The following is a 13,413-nucleotide window of genomic DNA, read 5'->3' on the forward strand; positions in this document are numbered from 1 at the left end:
TGCCAAACCACTCCAGTGCAAGTTTAGTGAAAATGTCCCATTTGTCCCCTTGGGATATAAGGGAGTGAAAAAATAGTCTGTAACTAAAGAAGCAACTTCAAGCTTCTGTGGGTTGTGTGCATGCCAGCAGGCCAATGGATTTTGTACAGCACTTTATATAACAGCCTTGGAGCAGAAAGGGAGACTCCTGGCCTGCTGCATAAGCCAGTGTATGGCTTCTGCTGGATTGAGAGTTCTCACCTGTTTGGTAATCTGTTTTGTATATTTATAGAACTCAACATTTTTAATAGAAGTTCCCTCTATTGTTCTTCCCATATGGCCTGATTAATTTATCTTAAAGGTCCTATCACTCAGACTAATCCCGAAATTGTTGTGAAGATTGTGATTTTAAATGGCCACTGACATCTTTTTCCATTTGTGGATAAAAAATTCTTCTGATCAGGGACATCTCACATGTGTTTGCCTATTATTACAACTTGATGCTGAACATGACAAGTAAATTGAAGACCTGATGCCTCAGAACCAATATATGGCTTCAAAGTCTCCTTTAACAACTTTCTCTAGGATACTATGACTAAGTAATCTATGATAGTAAGTGAAACAAAATAGGTTCCCACTCATATCACATCTGGGTTTGTTCCTCTAGAGATGCTCTCTCTCTAGCACTATTTTATATCTTAAAAAGTGAATTTTTCCCTATCTTACATGATTTTTTTTCAGAACATTCTGGTATTTTTTTGTTTTGGTTTCAAAATTAAAAGAAGCACAGAATAGAAAGAACCACATGGAAGAACAAAATTTTGGGTGCTTATAATAATAAACTTATCTGATGTAACCTTGTCAGTTTTATTGCAGGTTGGGATGGTCAGTGTGGCAGCTCTGAGTGTTTCTGGAAAATCATGAAAAATCAAAGCTTTGTCACTGAGTTTGTCCTCCTGGGATTGTCACAGAATCCAGATGTTCAGAAAATTGTATTTGTCATATTTTTGTTTGTCTACATTGCAACCATCTGTAGCAACCTGCTGATTGTGGCAGCCATCATCAGCAATCCAGCGCTCATGGGCTCCCCAATGTACTTCTTCCTGGTTTTTCTATCGTTCCTGGATGCAATTATTATCTCAGTAATTTGCCCTAAAATGATCACAGACTGTCTCTCTGAAAAGAAAACCATCTCCTATGAAGGTTGTATGGTGCAGATATTTACTCAACACTTTTTTTCTGGAGCAGAGTTGATTGTCCTCACAGCCATGGCCTATGACAGGTATGTGGCCATCTGCAAACCCTTGCACTACACTTCTATCATGAACCCAAGGCTCTGTGGCATTCTGATTGGAGTAGCCTGGGCAGGGGGCTTTCTGCATTCCATTATACAGATTCTATTTACTATACAAGTTCCTTTCTGTGGTCCGAATGTTATTGATCACTTTATTTGTGAATTGTACCCATTACTGAAACTTGCCTGCACTGATACCTATGGCTTTGGCCTTATGATAGTGGCCAACAGTGGATTCTTTTGCTTCCTAATCTTCTTCATGTTACTAGTGTCCTATGGGGTCATCTTGTTCTCCCTGAGAAACCACAGCACTGAAGGACAGAGGAAAGCCCTCTCCACCTGTGGATCTCATGTTGCTGTTGTGGTTTTGTTCTTTATTCCATGTATATTTGAGTATGCACGACCTCCAGTTTCTTTCTCCTTTGACAAAATTGTGGGAATATTCTACACTATCTTAACTCCTTTACTCAATCCTTTGATTTATGCTTTCAGAAATAAGGAGGTGAAAAATGCCATTAGCAAACTGTGCAGCAGGTTAATGATTGTTTCTGGTGCAAAATAAAGTCTCAATATTTTGGGAAAAAAAAGGTTAAATGCAACTTTATTGCATCAGAGTGATCTCTGAGTCCAAAGTGAGGAACAAACCCTCAGACCATTCACATGTTTCTGCCCCTCCCCCCAAATCACACAAAATGTAAAAGAAAACAATAAATTAAATTATTCTGAAAAAGTTCCCTGATGATTTAAGACATTATATTTTTTGAAATGCCAATTAAATTTCTTAGTGAAATTTTAAAGAAACATTAGACTTCTGAGATAGAAAACACTTCTTGTCTGGTACCACTTTTCCAATTTCTTTGCAGGTGCATTGATTTTAGTTCTCCATGTTCTATATTCACTGTAAATAACGAGCTTTATTGCAGTGTGAGTGAGTTAAATTCATACATAGATATATTTTTGTTTATCCATATACTCCTTGTCTTCGATGCATTCAGATGAGTCAGATTGTATCTATTGTTTGGTGTGATTTTAGATTAAGAATGTTAAATAATTCATCTTTTAAATCAGTTACTTCTCTGTGAATTCATTATTACCCAAAGTTCCTTTTTGTATGATAAGTAAGCTTTGTTGAAATATTCTTGCATAATAATTAGGTCATTTTCATAGGATCTAAGCATGGTGAATTTATAGGGGCTATTGTATGGTAAATTTCCTCATCCTGCTTTTTCTTTTTAATGTGGAATCATCACTGTATCACTGTAATCCGCTTGATCATTGATTTGCTCGAGCAGGTACCAGTAACGTGTCCATTCATCCTAGCTCTGAAAATTTAGTAGCCTCTCTTTTCTCGTTTTTCCCAGTGGTGCAGCAATGAAGGCTCTTTCAGGGTAAGGGGAATGAGACCCATCATTTGTACTGTATTTGCCATGCCAAATACACTACGGAGAGCTTGCCAGGCTCTCCCTTGCCCACAGAATGCTCTCGGTACCTTACCAAGTTCTTTTTTTTAAAAAAAAAATTTAATTTTATTGAACCATAGAAGAAAATGTAGGCAGAACTCTCCATAACATTGAAGTTAAAAGCATCTTTAAGGACGAAACATCTCTGACCATGCAAGTGGAAGCAAATATAAACAAATGGGACTGCATCAAACTAAGAAGCTTCTGCACTTCAAAGAAACAGTGACCAAGTTCTCTGAGAGGGAGAGCTAGGCAATAAGATGTCAGTGGACTGCTATTTATTCAGTCGTTGATTAAACTGATTGAATTGTCATGAACTCCTCATTACTTTTTTTAGTCAGTGTATTAAATTTATTTTATTTTTTTATTCACTTGTATCACTTATAGTCCTGTTGATCTTCTATTTGCTCGAGAGGGTGCCAGTAACGTCTCCATTTGTCCCTCTTGAGAGCTAGTGTAGCCCAATGACACCTGCTTGCTCCAGGAACAGGAAGAGCCTCAAATCGTTCATTCAGAGATTTGACAAAGAAATCTAACCATCTAGTTGGTGGGCGGCCACGATGTATTCTGACTTCTCTTGGAATCCAGTCGGTAATAGCTCTAGTCCAATGGTCGTCTCTGAATCGCAATACTTTACTGGCCCATCTGATTTTTGATACCTTGGCAAATGAGACAGCATTCCTGATTTTTGACCTTCGACGGAGGTCAGAACTCCAGATTCCTTCTCTCACTTGAGTGAGACATGATATTCCCAGCACAGCTCTTTTGATTTTCTTTGGGATACCCTAATAGCATTCTCATCCTGTTTGCGTAGGGCCCAGGTTTCTGAGGCATATGTTAGTGCAGGAAGAACGGTGGAATCGAAAAGATGTGCCCAGAGTAAGAGGTTTTTCGTTCTCTTAACCACCTCTTAGAGGCTCTTGAATGCATTCCACGCTGCTCTCTTCCTCCTGCGCAGTTCTGGCACCACGTTGTTCCTCATGTTGATATCTCGACCTAGGTACACATAGGTGCTGCAATCGGAGATGTTTGTTCCATTGAGAACAAATGGATCTTCAGGGACCAGTTCATTTTTCATGAACATCATCTTGTTGAGATTCAGCTGCAATCCGACCTATACACAGTCGAGTTCGAAGTCGGTTAGCATTTGTGCCACTTGGCTAATGTTTGGCATTATGAGAACGATGTCATCAGCAAAGTGGAGGTGGTTTAATTGCCGACCATCTGTCTTCACTCCCATAACTTCCCATTCCAGTCGTTGCATGGTGTTCTCAAGGGCGGCACTGAACAGTTTTGGTGAAATGGTATCACCCTGCCGCACCCCTCTCATTACATCAATGATTTTTTTTATTTTTAAATCATTATGTTATTATTATTATTAGTTTTTGAATCACCATGATATAGTTACAAAGCTTCCCTGTTTGAGTTTCAGTCATACAACTATTGATCACCCAAACCTCCACCAGTGCACATCTTCCAACGCCAAAGCCTCAAGTATCCTCCATAACTCCCCGGTCCATCTAGCCTCTAAGGCAGACAATCTCCCCCATACTTTATTTTGTATTGCTTGTTATGAATAGCATAAGTTGTTGTGTGCCGCAAGTTTGTCCGCCTGCTCCTGTAAGTACTGTTTTTAGAAATCTCTGCAGCGAGCTGCTCAGTTTGCAGATGCTTTTGTATGTCTTCGGATCATGGTCATTAAGGACCATATATGTCAACCAGAGGCAGTTTGTGGGTGTGACCTTCAGGTCCCATAATCATGTGTTTTCTGTATAATAATTAAGCTTTCATAATATTAGTAAGCATTGTGGAGAGGGAAGTAGTATGAATTTTTTTCATAATCACCCTCACAGTTTGCTCTCATCTTGTTCTTTTTTGATGTGTATTCAGATGCATCTATTCTCCAAATGAAAAAGTAGCAGTATATCTATTCATGGGCTACCCTCACTCAACCTTCTGAATCACAGTCAGATAAGTGTAAAAGAGGAAAGCACCATCAGTATTATAGTTTTCCAAACATACACAGTGGATTTTCTTTCCTCTATTTAACATAGAGAGTTTGCATTTTCCATTGAATTAAGGACAATATTTTGGGCATTATCATTATTTGAGCAACATATGCATATCTAAACGTTTTTATTCTTAACTACTTATTAAAATAGTGACTTATAAAACCTATAACACTTTTTTAAAATGTGTGTTATAATTGCAAATTAATATATTGAGAGTAAAGAGGGCTATATTTCAATTAAATTTTCTAGTAAGCACGGAATACATGGATCCTTCTTCATAGTAAACCAAATCACTATTGTAGATATTTATCAAAGTGAAATTCAAAGCTTAGGAATATAAAACAAATGATATTAAGAAAATTTTGATAAAAAAATAAACCGAGCCTAGCATAGAATTAGAATGCAAGATGGATAGAAAAATTTCTGGACAATCTTCCTGATAATTATTTAAACTAAAAAACAATAGGAACTGTCGATTAAATTTTATACACTTTATACAATGATTAGCATTTCTCTAGATGATTTTTTGTTGTTTGAGGGGTTCAAATGGCAAAGCTTATAGAATACTTCTGGCTTTGAACTCAGGAATTATTCCTAGTGATAGTTGGGGGGACCATATCGAACCCTATACTAGGAATTGATTGAAGTGGTATCAGTCTCTTTTATAACAAGATCCCTACTTGCTGTACTATCCATCTGTTTCTTTCTAGAAACTTTCTTACCTGAATACAAAGGCAATAACAATAACCAGAGAAGGTGCAAACATCTATTTAATGATATTTTTGATAGAATTTCATAAAATTTGTATTTGTTTTATTAGTTGAACCTTCTTCCATTATTGCTACTAATGAAATTACAAACAGCATTTGGTTTACTAAAGGAAAAGTTTAATTTAATTTATTTATTTACTTATTTAAAAAAATTGTTTTATTAAATCACCATGTGGAAAATTGTAATGCTTTCTGGCTTAAGTCTCAGTTATACAATGGTGAAGCAACCATCCCTTTACTAGTGCCCATATTCCACCACCAATAAAAAACAAAAACAAAACAAAACAAAAAAAACAAAACCCCAGTGCATCTCCTATCCCGCCCTGAGGGCCCCCTTTTATAATCACATTTAAAAGGTGCCGGTAAAGATGGCAGGCCGGGCTGGGGTAGGTAGATAGGTAGGAAATCTGGGCACGTGATGGAGGGAAGTTGACATTGGTGGAAGTCTTGGTGACAAAATATCGTGTGTCAAAAACCCAATTAAGAATAACCTTGCAATCACGTTGCTAAAATAAAATAAAATTTTGAAAAAAAAAAGATTTTTATAGTTTTTTGATAAGTTTATTATTAGTTCTATTGTTGCCATTCAAGTATGGCACTTTTCAAAATGGAATTTAAAAATTATTGAATGACTGTGAGTTACAGTTACAAATCTTTCATGATTGGGAATCAGTCATACTAAAATTGAACAACCATCCCTCCACCAGTGTACGTTTTTTACCTCCAATGTTACCAATATCCCTCCTGCCATCCCCAACCCAATATACCTCCTGCTTCTGTGGAAGGTACATTCCTTCTAATTAACTCTCTACTTTTGGGAATTACAGTTTTCAATACAGATATTGAAAGGCTGTCATGTTTGGTCCTTTATCTACTTTCAGCACACATCTCCTATCCCAAGAGATCTGTCCAACTTAGTAGTCCCTTCTCCATCCCAACTGCCTCTTCCCCCAGCACATTTTGCTGGGTTCCAAACCACAAGGCAATTCTCTTGGCTCTTGTCTTTACTGTCCTTAGGTGTTAGTGTCCTATTATGGTATTTTATATTCCACATATGAGTGCAGACATCCTATGTCTGTCTCTCTCTTTCTGACTCATTTCACTCAGCATGGTAATCTCCATGTCCATCCACTTATAGGCAAATTTCATGACATCATCTTTTCTAACTCTCTCACTGTTAGCATTGTTGTCCCATTGTTCATCTATTTGCTTGAGCAGGTACCAGTAACCTCTCCATTGTGAGACTTGTTACTGTGTTTTTGGCATTTCAAGTATGCCACGGGTAGCTTCTCAGGCTCTGCCATGTGGGTGGGATACTCTCTTGGTAGCTTCCCAGGCTCTCCAAGAGGGATGAAGGAATCTAACCTAGGCCGACCCGGTACAAGACAAATGCCCTACTCACTGTACTATTTCTCCAGTATGTTCTAACAGCTGCATAATATTCCACTGTGTAGATATACCAAAGTTTCTTTAACTAGTCATCTGTTCTCAGGCATGTGGGTTGTTTTTTAATTCTGGCTATTGTCAACAGTGCTGCAATAAACATACATCAAAATGTATTTTTAAATGCAACTCAAATTACTTGGGTGTGAGTAAAATTTCGAAATATACATGTTTTAGGAAATTAGTTTTAAGTTTTTAGGTTAAGTAAATATTATAATTACCATGCACATTTCTTACTTTTTGTTTTATTTTAATAGTTTATTTCATTGTTTTCCTTTTAATTTAATTTATTGTTTTATTTTCTTTTTACAGTAAAGCCCAATTATTAACAAAATTATTTATACTTTAGTTTTAGAAATACATTATTGCAGCTCTGATGCTACCACCAGTTTTAACATTCCTCCACCAATTTTCCCAAGTTCCCTCCCATATCACTCCCACCCTTCTACCCTGCCTTTCCAACAGGCACCTTTCTAAGTTCGGTTGTTAAAGTTTGGGGCTCTTAGCTTCAGTGCTCTGGACATTTGATACTTGGCTTTATCATTCCTCAACATAACCTTTACACTGAATCCTCTGACCTGGGCCCCATTGCTCTTTTTAATAAATGAGGATTACAAATAATGGTTGAATTAGATCCCTGATACATGAAGTACTGAAAAACTAGCTAGTTATTTTTTACATAGATAGACATTCTTCTGACTGTCACCATTGTATTTTTGTGTGATATTTCACTCTTTAACAATTATGTGATTATGTATCTATATGATGACAGAGACAATATATACATTTTCATATGAATTAATCAAACTTTAGATACTATGATAAAAGTAGCACAATGTCCATTATTTATTTCTATAATTGCAGATCATGTATGATTACCATGACAGCTTTGAGGATTTGAGTGTCTTGACTTCAGTTGCCTGAGGCTTGCGAATGAGCTCCAGAGTTTGTGAAGATAGGCATCTATTTGTGGCTTTCTCCCTCTCGGCATTCTTCTCTCAGTCATAGAGGTGCTGAAGCAGTCGATCATATTCCTTGTCGATGTTGTCAAGGATGGCATCTTCCCCCATTGTCGCAATAGTGCCAAAGTGCTCCCAGTTTGTGGTCATTCTGGGAGTTCTATTAAAAGTAAACTTTGAAGACCTTTATCCCCTCTGTGTGAAGTAGAATTTTGCACGAAAGAGACGGTCGTCTGATCTCCTTTGAAATTTTTGGAAAACAGTGACATTGGTCAGGGAAAACCTCGATTGAATATGATGTGGTCAAATTCATTGTGGAACTGTCCACCGGGAGACTCCCACATCAGCTTTAGATTCAGCTTTCTGGAACTGTGAGTTTCCATGGATAGTCTTGGTCGACATGATGAACTCAGACAGTTTGTTACCCTGTTCGTTCCATGTTATGCCATGGGTCCCAATATGGGGTTCTTGGACTGACCTTCTCAGTCCTATCTTGGCATTAAAATCAACAACAATGATCTTGTAGAAGGTGTGGTCTTCTTTATAGAACTTCTCTAGCTCCATGTAGAACCTCTCAATTTCTTCTTTATTAGAGTTGTATGTTGGTTCATAGATGATGAAGATAGAAACTGCAGGCAGTGAGCCACATCTATCAAGCGTAATCATCTGATTTGGATTGTTAGGCATTTGAATGAATTAATGCTCATGGCCAAGTTCTTATTGATAAGGACACCAATGCCACTAATGCCTCTGTTGTCTCATGTTCCGAGGAACAGTTTTTCTCCAGTGTCGAAAATTGGGTGTTGTGATCGATGTCTTCTTGTTCAGTCAGACAAATGATGTTGTACTCAATATTTTGCTCTTGCACCATCAGGTCCTGGATAGATGCTTCTGATTGCAGCATAGGTGCATTGAAAATTCAGACAATCAATTTAGTCTATCTTTGTTTTGGCAATCTAATTCGTCCCTGAGATTTTTTTCAGCCTCTACTTGCTCATCTTTCTTAACACTGCTGTATTGAGGGCTCTTTGGGTGTCAGGCGAGTGAGCCCCATTGTTGTTCCTGTTTTAGGCATATCGAATACGCCACGGGTAGCTTGCTAGGCTCTGCCCTGCGGGGAGGGTACTCTCGGTAGCTTTCTGGGCACTCAGAGAGGGTGGAGGCTTCTAGGACGGCCTCCAATTGCTCTTAGAGGTGTTTGCATGGTTCACACTATAATTAACCCCATCAAATATTGTTCGGGAATTATGGAAAATTGGTATTTAGTGTCTTAGTGTATTTTAGGAGAGCGGCCTGGAGCGTGGCTGTGGCTGGGTAGTGGAGGTAGTGGGGGTTTGGCAGTGAGGTATTTATCTGGCTTTAGTAGGGTGGGGTGTCTGGATTAGACCCCTCCCTAAGGTGCCAGAGATTGGAGGAGGCAGACAGAGGATCTTGTTTCTGTGTCTGGTTGAACCTGGTGTCCAAGGTCGCAAAGTTCTGCTTACCTGGTTCTGTGTGACTTCACTTGTTGGTGAGGTTCGGCCCAAGTGTCCAGAGTGTCCAGAGCGTGGCCTGGAGCATGGTGGTGGCTGAGTATTGGGTAGTGGTACTCCGGGAGTACTGCAAGATATTCGATGGGGTTCAAAGTAGTAGGCAACCAATCTTAGAGGTAATACATATATATAGCACTGTAGCACTGTTGTCCCATTGTTCATCAATTTGCTCCAGCAGGCATGAGTAATGTCTCCATTGTGAGACTTGTTACTGTTTTTAGCATTCGAATATGCTATGGGTAGTTTATCAGGCTCTTCCTTGTGGGCAGGATTTTCTCAGTAGCTCTCTGGATTCCCCAAGAGGGATGGAGGAATCCAACCCAGGTGGGCTGCATGCAAGGCAAACTCCCTACCTGCTGTGCTATTGCTCAGCCCATATGTATATATACACACATATGTATGTGTGTGTGTGTGTATACATAACAGATGTAAAAGCACACAAGACTCACAGGGGTTACTCCTGGCTTTGCACTCAGGAATTACTCCTGGCGGTTCTCAGGGATCATATGGGATGCTGGGAATCGAACCTGGGTCGGCCGAGTGCAAGGCAAACACCTTACTCACTGTGCTATCACTCTAGCCCCCTGATTTAGATTTTAATCACACTCTACTTTCCATAAGGATAAATTGACCTCGTGTCTTTCTTTCCCAAAATTGACAAAACAAAATTCCTATTTCTAAAAAAAAGTACGTCTTAAATTTAATGTTGTGGGATATCAGTGTCAAGAACAGTGTCAGTGTCAAGAACACAGAGCATGGGCTACAGAGATAGTACAGGAGGCAGGAATCCAGGCTAGATAGATCCCTGAGTACAGATGAGTACAGAACCAGAAATGAACCCTGAGCACTATCAAGAGTGGTCCAGGTATTAAAAACAAACAGGGAATAATAGAAAATAAACAATAAATCAACATATTCTTTTTTGGCGGGGAAAGTCACACCTGGCAATGCACAGGAGTTACTCTTGGCTCTGCACTCAGAATTACTCCTGGCAGTGCTCTTGAGACCATATGGGATGCTGGGAATAATGCTCTGGTCATCTGTGTGCAAGGCAAATGCTCTAACCGCTGTGCTTTCACTCCAGCACCTCAACACATTCTTGCATGTGCTTAAATATAACAATTGTTATTTTAATAACATGTGCTTCTGATATATTTCAATGTTGTTTTTTGTTGTCACCTGCTTATGCTGACATAAGAACTCAGTCTGGAGAGTCAATAAGTATACAGAAGGCACATCTATGTCCCAAAAAGACACTATATATCATCACTTGGTACCCAGTCTTTTCTTCCTGAAGGATATGCAGGGAAAGAGATAAATCTCAATTAGAAAATCAAGAGTACTTAAAAAGTGTGCAAAGAATAAAAAGAAAAAATTAATTAAGATCATACAAGTTCATCAAAACCAAAGTTCTCAGTCATAGAAAACAATACTGCTGGGAAATTCCCAAGTGGAGAGGGGGATTGGGAAAAGAGATGAAATTTTATAGGTTCATAGTATCTCATGCGTAGATGTACCAAAGTTTCTTTAATAAGTCATCCATTCTCGGGCACTTGGGTTCTTTTCAAATTCTGGCTATTGTCAACAGTGCTGCAATAAGCATACATCCAAATGTATTTTTAAATGCAATTCAATTTACTTGGGTGTCAGTAAAATTTCAAAATATATATGTTTTATAAAAATAGTTTTATATTTTTAGATTAAGTAAATATTATAATTACCGTGCACATTTCAAATTTTTGTTTTATATTTATTTTTTATTTCATTATGTTTTCCTTTTTATTTGATTTGTTATTTTACATTTTTAAAATTAAAGCACCGTTATTCACAAAATTATTTATAGTTGAATTTAAGAAATACAACATTGCAGCTCCGATACTACAACCAGTTTTAACTTTCCTCCACCAATTTTCCCAAGTTCCCTCCCATATCACTCCCAACCTGCAGCCTGCCCTTCCAACAAGCAACTTTCTAAGTTTGGTTGTTAAAGTTTGGGTCTCTTAACTTCAGTGCTCTGGACATTTGATATTTGGCTTTATCATTCCTCAGTATAACCTTTCAACGTAATCCTCTGACCTGCCTGCGCCCCATTAATCCTTTTAATAAATGAGGATTCCAAATAAATGGTTGAATTAGATTCATGATACATGAAGTACTGAAAAACTAGCTAGCTATTTTTTAAGTAGATAGACATTCTTCTGACTGTCACCATTGTATTTTTGTGTGATATTTCACTATTTAACAAGTATGTGATTTTGTATCTATATGATTACAGAGACACAAAATACATTTTAGTATGAATGAATCAAATTGTAGGTACTATAATAAAGTTAGCACAATGTCCATTATTTATTTCTATAATTGCAGATCATTTATTATTACCGTGATAGCTTTAAGGACTTGAGTCTCTTGACTTCAGTTGCCTGAGGCTTGCGAATGAGTTCCAGAGTTTCGGAAGATAGGTATCTATCCATGGCTTTCTCACTCTCGGCAATCTTCTCTCAGTAATAGAGGTGCGGAACCAGTTGATCATATTCCTTGTCGATGTTGTCAAGGATGGCATCTTCCCACGTTGTCACAATAGTGCCAAAGAGCTCCCAGTTTGTGGTCATTCTGGGAGTTCTCTTAAACGTAAACTTTGAAGACCTTTCTCCCCTCCCTGTGAAGTAGAATTTTTCAATAAGGAGACGGTGGTACAATCCCCTTTGAAATTTTAGGAAAACAGTGACATTGGTAAGGCAAAAACTTCAATTGAATATGATGTGGTCAATTTCATCGGGAGACTCCCATATCCAGCTTTTAGATTCAGCCTTCTCGAAGTGTTAGTTACCATGGATGGTCTTGTTAGAAATGATGAATTCAGACAGTCTCTCACTCTGTTTAGGCCATGGGTCCCAATATGGGGTTCTTCGGGAGACCTTCTCATTCCTATCTTGGCATGAAAATCACCAACAATGATCTTGTAGAAGGTGTGGTCTTTTTTATAGAACTTCTCTAGCTCCATGTAGAACTTCTCAATTTCTTCTTCATCTGATTTGGATGTTGGTTCATAGATGATGAAATAGAAACTGCGGGCATTGAGGCACATCTTTTCAACCGTAATCATCTGATTCAGATTGTTAGGCTTTTGAATGAATCAATGCTCATGGCCGGCTTCGTGTTGATAAGGACACTGATGCCACCAACTCCTCTGTTGTCTCATGTTCCGAGGAACAGTTCTTCTCCAGTGTCGAAAACTGCTTGTTGTGATATATGTCATCTTGTTCAGTCAGACCAATGATTTTGTACTCAGTCTTCTGTGCTTGCACAATTAGATCCTGGATAGATGCTTCCGATTCCAGCATAGGTGCATTGAAAGTTCAGACAGTCGTTTTAGTCTATCTTCGTTTTGGCAGTCTCGTTCATCCCTGAGATTTTTTCAGCCTCTCCTTGCTCATCTTTCTTGACGTTGCTGTATTGAGGGCTCTTTGGGTGTCAGGCTAGTGAGGCCCATTGTTGTTACCATTTTAGGCATATCGAATATGCCACGGGTAGCTTGCTAGGCACTGCCATGCGGGCAGGGTACTCTCGGTAGCTTTCTGGGCTCTCAGAGAGGGGGGAGGCTTTTAGGGCGGCCTCCAATGGCCCTTAGACATGTTCGCATGGTTCACACTATATTTGAACCCCATCAAATATGGTGTGGGAATTATGAAAAATGGGTATTAAGTGTCTTACGGTATGTCAGGAGAGCAGCCTGGAGCGTGGCGGTGGCTGGGTAGTGGAGGGAGTGTGGGTTTGGCAGTGAGGTATTTATCTGGCTTTAGTAGGGTGGGGCATCTGGATTAGACCCCTCCCTAAGGTGCCAGAGATTGGAGGAGGCAGAGGATCTTGTTTCCGTGTCTGGTTGAGCCTCGTGTCCAAGGTCGCAAAGTTCTGCTTACCTGGTTCTGTGCGACTTCACTTGTCCATGAGGTTCGCCCAAGTG

General features: G+C 38.9%; 1 protein-coding gene across 1 annotated transcript; it reads left to right on the plus strand.

Moving 5' to 3' along the window:
- The first annotated feature begins 899 nt into the window (after nucleotides 1-899).
- LOC101547286 (olfactory receptor 4C15-like) lies at nucleotides 900-1,835 on the plus strand. The gene has a single exon (XM_004622033.2). The coding sequence runs from the start codon at nucleotides 900-902 to the stop codon at nucleotides 1,833-1,835; it is 936 nt and encodes a 311-aa protein (XP_004622090.2).
- Nucleotides 1,836-13,413: the final 11,578 nt, after the last annotated feature.

This window comes from Sorex araneus, chromosome 6, assembly GCF_027595985.1.
Source record: "Sorex araneus isolate mSorAra2 chromosome 6, mSorAra2.pri, whole genome shotgun sequence".
In the NCBI taxonomy this organism is placed as follows: Eukaryota; Metazoa; Chordata; class Mammalia; order Eulipotyphla; family Soricidae; genus Sorex; species Sorex araneus.

What these genes read in the sequence shown, in the direction of transcription:
- LOC101547286 (XM_004622033.2), top strand. Translation starts at nt 900, where the DNA reads ATGAAAAATCAAAGCTTTGTCACTGAGTTTGTCCTCCTGGGATTGTCA.